Source organism: Salmo trutta, chromosome 3 (genome assembly GCF_901001165.1).
Source record: "Salmo trutta chromosome 3, fSalTru1.1, whole genome shotgun sequence".
Lineage (NCBI taxonomy): Eukaryota > Metazoa > Chordata > Actinopteri > Salmoniformes > Salmonidae > Salmo > Salmo trutta.
In genome coordinates, this window is record NC_042959.1 from 22,158,568 (window position 1) to 22,171,680 (window position 13,113).

Genomic DNA, 13,113 nt, shown 5'->3' on the forward strand with positions numbered 1-13,113 from the left:
CTATATGTGCATTGTTGTATTGCTACTCTATTGTACCGGGAAAACTAAATGACAAAGTATTTGATGTGTATCAGACCCAGGTCTGGTGAGGTGGTTGAGAAGTGGTTTAGTCCTTGTGGGGTACTGTAAATGCAGCCTCAATCCACCTGACAGGTGCTTCCAGGAAATAGAACATAAGGTTGGAATGGGATAGTTGGGACGTGGGTGAAATAAAGTCTCTGAAGTCTGAAAGCCCTAATTATAGCCTATTTAGGGAAATTCTAGGCGGAAATTCAAACGGGTGGTAAAAGATCTCTATTGGATCCCTCATTGTCACAACAGTCTCTCTTACTGTCTCTCTTGTCCATGTGTTAGTGTTGTAATGTATCGACCATATACTACGTTGTAAAAACACCAGAATGCATTTGGTCATGATCCCCCATTTGGTTTACTGCTGCTGAAATAGGACACTTTATTTGGACAGCCGAGTAGTACAGTTAGGCCATCCCCACACACTACACTGCTGTTGTTGAGGGGTGGAGTAGAGGAGTGTCAATGCCCATAACATCTTCATAGCCCACGGTATCTTACAGCACTGTCCATTCTTAGCGGTCAGAAAACAAGACATCTTTGGTAAGATACCTTTTAGTTTTTTTCTATTCATATTGCAATGTTTTTGTGAATTATATGAGACAAGACAGAAAATCATTAGTATATTTAATGTAAAAAACATGTATTTGATCTCCTATGCTCAATTAATTTTACTTAGGAATTACCATGTTTTTCTACAAAATTCGAAGACCATCTGTTGGTGGAAATTTGTGTTCTATGAAGAGTGACTCATGAAATTGAAAATGATGATTTAACAACCTGTTATGCTTACACAATTGCTTTTTCAGATTTGACCAATTCTACTTAGTCTCGTCAACAAGGTATATATGGTAAGTGTTTTTGTTTGCTTACTGTTGTGTTAGTTCAAAGTATTGCAAATACATCAGTGAAATGGACCACACAAGTTCAGGTTGACTTGGGATCGTTATCCAATGATGGCCACTTTTGGCCAGGGTTCTTCAGTAGCTACCTAATGTACCAATGGCCACTTTTGGCCAGCGTTCTTCATTAGCTACATAATGTACCGATGGCCACTTTTGGCCAGGGTTCTCCAGTAGCTACATAATGTATCGATCAGTGGAGGCTGCTGAGGGGAGGACGGCTCATAATAATGACTGGAACGGAGCAAATGGAATGGCATCAAACCATGTGTTTGATGTATTTGATACCATTACCACGAGCCTGTCCTCCACAATTAAGGTACCACCAACCTCTTGTGGTAACGATGGCTACTTTTGGACAGGGTTCTCCAGTAGCTACATAATGTACCGATGGCCACTTTTGGACAGGGTTCTCCAGTAGCTACATAATGTACCGATGGCCACTTTTGGCCAGGGTTCTTCAGTAGCTACATAATGTACCGATGGCTACTTTTGGTTCTTCAGTAGCTTGCTACATAATGTACCGATGGCCACTTTTGGCCAGGGTTCTCCAGTAGCTACATAATGTACCAATGACCACTTTTGGCCAGGGTTCTTCAGTAGCTACATAATGTACCGATGGCTACTTTTGGTTCTTCAGTAGCTTGCTACATAATGTACTGGCCAGGGTTCTTCAGTAGCTAGCTACATAATGTACTGGCCAGGGTTCTTCAGTAGCTAGCTACATAATGTACTGGCCAGGGTTCTTCAGTAGCTAACTACATAATGTACTGGCCAGGGTTTTTCAGTAGCTAGCTACGTAATGTACTGGCCAGGGTTCTACAGTAGCTAGCTACGTAATGCACTGGCCAGGGTTCTTCAGTAGCTAGCTACATAATGTTTTTGCCAGGGTTCTTCAGTAGCTAGCTACATAATGTACTGGCCAGGGTTCTACAGTAGCTAGCTACGTAATGCACTGGCCAGGATTCTTCAGTAGCTTGCGACTGTACAGGCAAGGGGTCTTCAGTAGCTAGCTACATAATGTACTGGCCAGGGTTATTCAGTAGCTTGTGACTGTACTGGCAAGGGTTCTACAGTAGCTAGCTACTTAATGCACTGGCCAGGGTTCTTCAGTAGCTTGTGACTGTACTGGCAAGGGGTCTTCAGTAGCTAGCTACATAATGTACTGGCCAGGGTTATTCAGTAGCTAGCTGCTGTACTGCCAAGGGTTCTTCAGTAGCTACATAATGTACTGAAGAAAAAGCTAATAACCTAACAAGCATATTATTTCCAATTAAGAACATCTAATTTCATTTCAAACTTCAAGTTGTTCACTCTATGGAGATTGATTCATTAAAAGTGCAATATGACAGCAAACAGCTCCCCTGCTGTGGAATCAAGTATTCACTTGTTCATCCAGTTCACTTCTTTGATTTGATTGTAGAGGTCTTCTTCAGCTCGTTATGAATATTTCTAACTATTTGATTAGATGATTAAAAAGACAGAGGTCCACTTACATATAATGGTGGTTAATTTGCATAGTGCTGTAATACCATAAGCATGGTAACATGGATAGGGTGGGTCTAACCCCACCCACCTAGGACAGGGTTTCATCGGGGGAGACCTGACTTGAAAACCCCTAGGTAGTCAGGTAGACTATGTTAACTGATGGGGCTCTAGCTCAGAATAGTAATGTCCATCCTCAGTCCAATCCCTATACATAAATGTAAAAGGACTCCAATCACTTTGTGTCAGAAACTTGAAATAAATCAGACAGACAGACATGGTCTCTTTTGGTTGGTGTGACTCGTAATGGGTTTCAGCCATTGAGTAAATACAGCCAAATGCAATCAATCAAGCAGTGGATTGTCCCATAGGCCTATTTGCATTGGTTGATTACTGTTTGTGCAGATTGCCTATCAAGTCAGAAGAGAGTTGACACTGGTAGTAGAGTGGAGTAGTCATCACCTCTTAATCAAGGAACAGGAGGGGACAGCTGTAAATACAAATAGCAGATGCATTGAGTTATACATGAATCACTGATTCTTTGTATTATTACTTGAATGAAGTTAAGGGAGATCTTTTTTTTTTTTTTTTACGTAGGACAGTAGTCAGTCAATGTGTCTCTTCTTCTGGCAATTCTACTCATTTCATTTCATTCATCCTTTCTCAAACCTTTGAGGTCATTATGACCCATGTGAACTTGAGTGTAGATGCATAGATGCAGTAAAGAGGTCACTAGAATGCAGACCGTGGGGAATAGAAGAAGGATGCAGGATTGGTGCACATTCAACAAATCTGATCTAACAAAGTGGATATTCGTCAAATCCGTCATGATTGATGTATTGTAACAGGCCCAGTGTGGTTACTAAAGTCCGATTTGGATACATTTGGCTGCATAACATTTAGAAGTGGTCTCTTCAGGTTTAGAAGAAGTGACTTCTAAATGCTAACTCCCATTCATATAAGATGGTAGCATAGCTAGCATAGAGAAATCGGTGGTGGTAGTAAAAGTTGTTTTTAACTATAATGCAGTTGATTGGTGACGAGGAAATTAACATGTATTGGTTGACATCCATACAAGCATTATACTCCAATTTTACCTCAACATAGTGTGAAATACACAAATAAACAATAGCCTAAATCTAGGCTAATGTTGAAGGGGGGCAATGAGGAGATTCGGGATCTTTCCCCCACGGAATCTTTCCCTCACGTGTTTCCATGGCATTTCCATTGTTTTGGTCGAGTTCCATTGACCTCTTTACCACATCTATGGGAGAGTGTCTCAGATCATAATCAAATGAAGATTGTCTTCCCATTAGCTTTCATTTCTTCAAAATAATATGAATCCATCATCCTCCTCAAATTTGAAGTCACCAACTGCCACTAAAGTAGTCTTCACCCCCTCTATCTAGTCACCCATGAACTTGTAAATCCAGTCGCTCCCTTATATCAACATTTTTAATGACTAAACATAGTAGAAGAATTGAAGACCTTGTGGTAATAGCCTTTCATTTGACCTGTAATGCTACAGCAAAGGACAATTGTTAACATTAGCTAACCAGCAGCATTCTCAATATGTTTTTTTTTAACTAGGCAAGTCTGTTAAGAACAAATTCTTATTTACAATGATGGCCTACTCCAGCCAAACCCTAACCCAGACGATGCTGGGCCAATTGTGCACCACCCTATGGGACTCCCAATCACGGCCGGTTGTGATGCAGCCTGGAATTGAACCAGGGTCTATGTAGCAGAATTGAACGTTCAGTTGATTCAAATTGTGTGTTTTTTCGATCAGCACATACCAGTAAACTCTTGGTACTTAGACAAAGGAATGCACAACAAAGCAAATTGTGGGGACATAGCTTTGCTGAAGAGAGGGGAAGATAATTTTCTCAAATCTCACACCTGTGCTGAGATCCGACTGAGTCAGAGGTTGAAAGAGATGTTATATTGCTTTTCTCCTCAAATTATATTTTCCTCAGAGATGAAACCAAGGAGAATTTAGAGAATGATGACTCTCCATGACACCGGCTAGGGTTATCAAAGTGAGTTTGTGTGTGTTTACTTCCGCGATAGCATTGATTGCAAACATGTATGAACACAGACTACATTACAGTAGCCTAACCATCTGGAAGGGACTGATTAAAGTACAGAGTGTCTATGAAGAACTTCTCATCTTGAGAAGAACCTTCTGAAAAAGTTTCAGTTTCACAGAAGAGGATAGCATGGAGACAGAGCTGCATAACATCCCACTAGAATCGCCCTTCTGATGCCAAGATTTCCCCTCTGCAACCAAACTTGCTAGCTAGATTATAGTTTGATTGTGCAAAACATTTCCCCCCATGTCTGTCCCACAATGACACATTTTTAGGAAATGCAGGCAATGTATTCTGTTCCCTCTGTTCACCAGTTGTTATTTATTTCCCACAGGCTTCCTACAGAGGCAGTGTGAAAGACTTTGTCAACTTCAATGCCAAGCAGGATGCTGAGCTCTTACACAAGGCCATGAAAGGCATAGGTAAGTTAGATGCACTTAATTAAAGTTATAAATATAAAAATACAACATAAGGCATTTAGCAGACACTTTTAAAGCAATTTACAGTACAGTGAGAGTAAACATATTAGTATGTGGCCCCAAAGGGAATTGAACTCATAAACCTGGGGTTTCTATCTCCACGCTCTTTCCAACTGAGCCGCAGATATAAACTCTACCAGAGAAACTGCAGTGGAATATGTATTTATACTGTAAACATTTTTGTATTAAGCTGTATTTACAGAGTATTTATTGCTTAATTACAAATGTTTTGCTTAGAAAAACTGAATTAGCTGTGCAAAGTGTCAGGCTGCTACTATAACAACCTGTACTTAAATATATTGTACAATACTTTATTTTCCCCTAATGCCACTGTAATGGTATGTTTTTATGGAACTTCTTACTCTCCCTTTCAACTTCATTTCCCTCTCAAATGACCTGGAATTCATCACAGCAGTACATATAGATATATTGTAGGATCTTAATTTGAGCCAGTTTGCTACAGCAGGAAAATAATCCTGCAGCAACAGGAAATGTGAATTATTATGTGGATTATAATTTTTTAGGGGTCAATACATTTTTAGTTAGGGCAAATCAAGTCTGGAAATTAAAGTTTTGAAGATTTTTTAAAATTCAAATACACTACAAGTTTTAATTTCCTGCCTAGCAGGAAAAATCTCAACAACAAAAGAATAATCAAATTAAGATCTTACATCTGTAATGACCACCATAACGGCAATTTCCTCCATATGTCATTGGTTTAAACCAATTGTCCCAGTGTTGTGATTCATTTGATGACCTTGAACCCAAAAGACACAACGTTGTACAGAGGAAGTAAAGGGGAAGATGATCGTAAAATGGAGGCATATCTGTGAATTATAGCTTGACTTATAGTTGGAGCTCAAAATCAATCTGACCTCTGATCTTTTAACCAGATAACATTATTAGCGGTGACTTGCTTTATGGCATAATTTAGTCTGGATAACAATTCTATTTCAACGTTGCCCAGGAAATGCCGTGAATTGTCTCAGCCCTGATATTAATTTGCTGTATCCAAGAGTTATTGATGCCGTTTAAAAGTATTGGTATTGATTGTTTGTGCGTTGGTCCATTTGTCTCGTCATTTCTCTGGTGAGAATAGGTCTATATGTTGATCTAGTGCTTATTAAAGGGACAGTTCATCCTCCAGATGAAATTACATGGGTGCTAATCTAATTGAGGTCTGTAGATTTCCTTGAATACATATAGCGTGGTCCAGGCCAACATAGTTTGTCCATGTTTGTTGTTGCCTTTCAAACCACAATGACCAAACTATCTTTATGGAATATGGACTCAGCTCAACAAAGGGCATGGAAGTCACTGATAAACATAGATTTTGGGGTGAATCATCCCTTTATCGTTGTAAACACAAACCGAATTTCTTTACTTGGTTCACTACACCATTATAAATAGACAATGTGGTAACTAACTAGTTATTCCAAACTGGTAGGGGTGGCTTTGTTTTAACGAGTTCTGCAATTCATGATCAAGACAGGTTCTCATGTCACTGATTTAAGATGAATTGCTGTACGTTTGTCATCATGTTTGACAGGTACTTATGAGGACACCATTCTCATGCTCTTGACATCGCGCAGCAACAATCAACGGCAGGAAATTAAGGTGGAGTACAAGAAGGCCCACGGAAAGGTGAGACAGGAAGCTTACAGTTCTGATTGAAGCCTACAGATCATGTCACCAACCCCATCACTCATCAGCCAAAACAAGGGTTACCTAAGGGAAAACAGCATGCCATTTGTTCTACTGTTACTGAAGAAGAGTAGAGCATATGCACGCCCAATGGCCTTGTGCAGGATATCCAAGTATGAATTTCAATAAGAAGAATCCATCCACATACTGCCAAAATGCTTTACTGTTGTTCTCAGATGTGGGGTTTATTAGTAGGGGCAGATTAGCATGACGGTATTGCCATTGCGCAGATGTCACGTAGCTAGCAGCACTGGGACTGGGAGAGGTTTGTGACTTATCTGTAATGAATAGCATCTGTCCAATACCTACAGTATAGGCCCTCATGAGAGTTCTGAAATATTATCCACCCACACATGCCATAAGTTGTTTTACCTGCCACCCACCTACCTACCCACCCACAATCTCTCCATCCACACATATCCCTCCTCCCCCTCTTTCTCCTTGTCAGTCTCACTTTCAAATTGTTCTTTATTCATCCACCCCTCTCTCTCGCGCTCTCTTTCTCTGGCCTCTGCTTATTCAGATCGGCACTTCAAAAATACCCAAATCTATGGTAAACGGCTGATAAAAATCTACTCCGATGTACACTTCTGTGAGTCAGGTGTTGAATTGTCTGGTGGTTTAACATAAGAGGAAAGCCAACAATAAATGTAGTTATCAGGGTGTCTGATAACTCTCGCTCTCTCTCCAGTATACTGTATGTACTAGGAGTGACTCAACTCATGTTTTTTATTGTCAATACTAATAAATTGAACTCTCGCTCATAAACCAAGTATTTTACACTTCTATGTGCATGTTATCAAAACACCCGTTAATCATTCAAATGCATTGATTGAGGTAAGGATTTCTGCTCTGTTATTCTTTGTTTTCATTTTACTTTAAACAAACACTTCTTCCATTGTCAAAGTTATCAGAATATGAATCATACAAAATTGTAATAATTTTTATAAATTGATTGAGGTAAGGAATTCGGCTTAAATATTTTTTGGTTTGTTTTTTAAAGGTCCAAATCAAACACTTCTTCCATTGTTCAAAGTTAAATTGTGAAGAATTCAAATGTATTAATTGAGTAAGAGATTTTGGCTCTATTTGTCTAAAGCAAGCACTTCTTCCATTGTCTAAGTTATCTTAATATTGACTTTATTTTTCCACAGGATCTTGTGAGTGCTTTAAAGTCGGAGCTGGGAGGCTTGTTCGAGACGCTCGTTGTGGCGTTGATGATGCCTCCCATTTCCTATGACGCCTCTCAACTCCATAAAGCACTCAAGGTAATGTACAGCAATGTATAGTCTATGTTTGGTTATGGCTCCAATAATAAGCCATGTATTGTGCAGCCAAACGTGAGTCTACATAGAATGAAGGTAAAGTACAGTTTAAGGTATGTAGAATTAGGAATTGTAATGGTATTTTTACAATCAGGTACAGTATGTGCAGGATATTGGTCATGTGTCAAGATTATTTCAGGTGAACGTTAACATGCCCCATCAGTTAATGGTCTTAAACCTAGCTCTCCTGAAATATTTTCTTCTTTCCCTGCAGAAGGCCAGTCCATTATAGGTTACACTAATCAAGTGTAATATGTGTGGCCATGTTTTTCATCTTCTACGTAGCCCTGTTAGGTTTGTCCAAGACTGATTGAGTACTATGGTACTGCTAGGCTTTGGCAGGGTCAGGGGTTAAAGGAAAACTCCACCCCCAAAAAATATTTTGGTATTTCTTTCATTTGTCCATTGTTGATTTAGTCCCAAAATGTTTTGCATGTCAGTGGTCAAGTTTTCAAGATATATAACTTTCAAAATACAGAAATAAAGCTGGTATTTTACATTAAAAAGTCTGTATATCTTGAAAACTTGCTGACATGCAAAACATTTTGGGACTATATCAACAATGCACTAATGAAACACTTCAGAGGCATTTAAACACACACACACACACACACACTAATGCAGCTACTTGAGAGGCAATTAAACACACACTTACTTGTTCCATCAATATTGTCCAAGTTGGTTTGTGTGACATCGGCTTTACACATGTCAGGTCTGTATATTACATTAATATTTCTATCCATCCGTTGCACACATGTAATTGTCCATATAACAAGCCCTAGAGGTACACTCTGGGGCTTGTTATTATGGGCAATATGTGACATGGTGAGGTTGGACCCAGGTGCAGAGAAGAGACCAGACGAGGTATCAGCGGTTAAGGATAAACATAATACTTTACTGAGAAATGGTAACGGAAGGATCACAGTAACACTGGGAAAACAAAAAACACTAAGTCTCGAAAACTCACTCAGGAGACAAACGCACATGGCACATAATTCAAGCATCAGCAAAGGACAACAGAAAACACATCTATTTTAACAGGGAAATCATAATGAGTAAATAGGACACACCTGAGTGTGTCTCTAGGACGGTCTCTGCCACCCTCTGGTGATAGGTGGAACCATGACTGTACCCCCCTTCTAGGAGCGGCTCCAGCCGCGGAGCCAGGGCGACCACCATGTCGTTGGTTGAAGTCCCGAACAGGTACCGGATCCAGGATGTCCCGGGCAGGCACCCACGCCCGTTCCTTGGGCTGTAGCCCTCCCAGTCCACTAGGTACTGCAGGGTGCCTCGGACCCGACGAGCCTCCTACAGATGCCGGGCAGTGTAGGCCGGGCGACCATCGACAAGTTGAGGGGGCAGAGGGGCAGGTGTGAGGGAGAGAAGGGACTGGTCCTTACCAGCTTGAGATGGGAGACATGGAAGGATGGACAGACCCTCATAGACCTGGGAAGCTGGAGACGATAGGTGACTGGGTTGATACGACTCAGGATCTTGAATGGTCCTATGTAGCGTGGAGCGAGCTTCCTGGAGTCCACCTTTAAGGGAAGATCACGGGTGGACAGCCACACTCGTTGACCCGGTTGGAGGAGCCGAAGAGGCCTTTGGTGCCGGTTTGCCTGGTGTTGGTGTTGGTGTCGGGCAGATGAGTGGAGCAAGGAGGATCGCGCTCTGATCCAGGTGCAGCGACGTCATCAAATGAACGCCTTGGCTGATGGCACCCCCACTTCGGCCTCTTGTTCAGGAAGCAGGGGGGGGGGTGACGAGTTTGGCACTGTGTTGTGAGCATACTCCGCCCAGATGAGAAACTTGCTCTAGTTGCTGACCTTGGTGGACGAAACAGTGGAGGAACTTCTCCAGCTCCTGGTTGGCCCTCTCTGTTTGCTCATTTGACTGTGGGTGGAACCTCGAGGAGAGACTCACCGACACCCCCAACAGGGAGCAAAAGGCTTTCCAATACCATGCAACGAACTGGGCCCACGATCCGAGACAATGTCCTGGGGAAGTCTGTGTAGTCGAAAGACATGTGTAATCATGAGGTCAGCTGTCTCCTTCGGGCAACTTGGGTAAGACAATGAAATGGGCTGCCTTGGAGAACCGATCAACGACCACCAGAATAGTGATAAGCCCTTGGGATGGAGGTAACCCTGTGATAAAGTCTACGGACAGGTGGGATCATGGACGACTGTGTATGGGCAGAGGTTGGAGCAACCCAGCAGGTCGCTGTCGTGAGGACTTGCATTTGGCACAGGTGGAACAGGCCGCAACAAAGGATCTCACATCCTCAAACGTGTTGGGCCACCAGAATTTCTGCCTCAGGAACTCTAGTGTCTGATTAACCCCTGGATGCCCAGTTAAATTAGAGGAGTGTCCCCATTGTAGCACTCAAGAACGGGCTGATCGCGGAACATAAAGTCTGTTGGTGGGACCCCCGCCGGGCTCAGGTTCTCGGGTCTGGGCTTGTCGTACCGTGGTCTCTATACTCCATAACACGGGAGCCACAATGCGGGAGCTGGGGATGATGGGCTCGGAGTCCCTCTCCTCATTAGAGACATCGTGTTGGCCGGACAGGACATCTGCTTTCTGATTCTTGGATCTTGGACGATAGGCTAGAGTGAAGTTGATCCTGTTAAAAAACAGAGCCCACCTTGCCTGGTGAGTGTTCAACCTCCTGGTTTCTTGAATGGAGACCAAGTTCTTATGGTCCGTCCAGATCACGAAAGGATGATATGCCCTCTCTAACCAGCGTCTCCACCCCTCAAGGGCCCACTTGACTGCCAAGAGCTCCCGGTTGCCTACATCGTAGTTGCGTTCCGCTGGCGAGAACCACTTGGAAAGAAAGGCACATGGGTGCATTATCTTGTCCCCCTTGTTCCGCTATGAAAGGACCGCCCCTGCTCTGGTGTACGTGGCGTCCACCTCTACAACAAAGGAACGAGTAGGATCAGGATGAACGAGGATGGGTCCGGAGGAGAAACGTCCCTTGAGCTCCATGAATGCCCTGTCAGCCTCGGGGGTCCAGCCAAAACAGGTCTGGGACTTGCAGGTTAGGGCCGTGAGAAGCGCTGCCACCGCATCAAAGCACCGTATAAAATGCCTGTAAAAATTGGAAAACCAGAGGAACCGCTGGACCTGTTTGAGTGAGGCGGGATGGGGCCAGTCAGTGACCCTCCTAACCTTAACAGGGTCCATTTGGATGCCAGCGGTAGAGATAACGTGACCCAGGAAAGAGACTAGAGATACATGGAACTCACACTTTTCAATCTTGACATATAGTTGACTCTGCAGGAGTCTCAGGACTTGTTGGACATGCAGGATGTGTTGTGGAAAAGTCTTGAAGATGATCAGGATGTTGTTGAGGTAAACAAAGACGGACCGATTCAACATATCCCTAAGAGTGTCATTGACAAATGCTTGGAAGACTGCCGGTGAGTTTGGTAATCCGAATGGCATGACTAAATACTCATAGTGGCCACTAGGGGTGTTAAAGGGAGTTCCATTCATCTCCCTCCCTGATTCTCACCAGATTGTAAGCGTTGCAGAGGTCCAGTTTGGTGAATAATTGGGCCCCCTGGTCCAGCTCCAAGGCGGCGGACATCAGAGGTAGGGGGTAACGTTTCTTAATTGTTTTTTTATTTAAAAAAAAACTATTAATTTTTTAGCAGATTCTCTTATCCAGAGCGACTTACAGTAGTGAATGCATACATTTCATACATTTTTTTTTCTTCCATACTGGTCCCCCGGGGAATTGAACCCACAACCCTGGCATTGCAAACACCATGCTCTATCAACTGAGCCACACGGGACCAATTGTGATCCTGTTCAGCATTCAGTAGTCGATGCAGGGATGCAGACCTCCATCCTTCTTTCCCACGAAGAAGAAACCTGCACCAGCTGGGGATGTTGAGGAGTGAATGAAACCTGCCTCCAGTGACTCCCGGATGTAATTGTCCATGACTGCAGCTTCAGGGAGGGAGTTAAGATGGGTTATATGTCGATGAGGAGAGAGGGTGGTGGCTTGCCTCTTACTGAAGGCCTCCCGGAGGTCGAAGTATTCGGGCAGGGAGAGCAGAGAAGTCTTGGTCTTCAATGGATGCAGGGGGACATGTCGAGGCTCTAGGTGAGATTCTTAGACAGTTAGTCTGGCAGTTCTTACCCCAGTCTAGTAGGTGTCCCGTGGACCAAGAGAGTAGTGGGTTATGTAGCGCTAGCCAGGGGAACCCTAGGATAAGGGGGATCTCGGGAGCCGTGATCAAAATAAAACTAAGTGTCTCTGAGTGATTCACCCCAACCTGCAGTAGAATGGGCTTGGCCTGATATGTCACCTGGCCAGAGCCAATAGGGCATCAATTGAGGGCTTGAATCTGCAGAGGGATGGGACATTTCACACAGGGGATTTATAATTCTCTGGCGAAGTCTTGATCAATGAAATTATCTGCGGTCCCGGAGTCCACGAAGGCTTGAATCTGGTGCTGACGATTGTCCCAGTGGAGGTTTGCGGGTTTGCACTGAGATGGCTGAGACCTCCGCAGTAGAGGCAGCAGCCTTCGCGCATGCGCCTGTCACTGTCCCGTGGGCTCAGACGTGTGTGTCCCAGCTGCTTGGGCTCCTCAGTGCTGGGTTCAAGGGGCTTGGGGTGCTCAGGACACCGGGATACTGGGGTGGTGTCAAAAAAGCACTGTCTCACGCATTCTCCTGATTGCCAGCATTATCAGGGACTCAAGGTCCTCTCCCAGTTCCCAAGAGACCAGTTCATCCTTGATGGAGTTAGACAACACCTGGTGGAAAGTGGTGACCAGTGCCTCCGTATTCCACTCACTGGCGAAGTCAGCCACTGATCTGGCCCCTTGGCGGATGTTGAACAGTCGGCTAGCCACTTCTCATCCGCCGAGTGGGTGGTCGAAGACTCGTCGCAGCTTGGCAGTGAAGGCTAATATGGAGCTGCAGGATGGTGGCTGCTGTTCCCACATCACCATCATACCGCTTGGGGGCTGGGATCTTGGGATCCCGGTGCAGGTTCCCTGGAGGAATTACGGCGATGCCTGTAGCACTGGGT

At 43.7% G+C, this 13,113-nt stretch overlaps 1 protein-coding gene across 1 annotated transcript in view; it reads left to right on the forward strand.

Annotated features, from left to right (window-relative positions):
• The first annotated feature begins 558 nt into the window (after positions 1–558).
• The window catches only part of LOC115170317 (annexin A5), a 29,260-nt gene continuing 16,705 nt past the window's right edge, over positions 559–13,113 (forward strand). Inside the window, exons 1-5 of the mRNA XM_029726696.1 lie at positions 559–612; positions 879–920; positions 4,884–4,971; positions 6,578–6,672; positions 7,887–8,000. Coding sequence (XP_029582556.1) covers positions 918–920; positions 4,884–4,971; positions 6,578–6,672; positions 7,887–8,000 — 300 coding nt within the window. The 5' untranslated portion in view covers positions 559–612; positions 879–917. The remainder of the gene's footprint in view (positions 613–878; positions 921–4,883; positions 4,972–6,577; positions 6,673–7,886; positions 8,001–13,113) is intronic.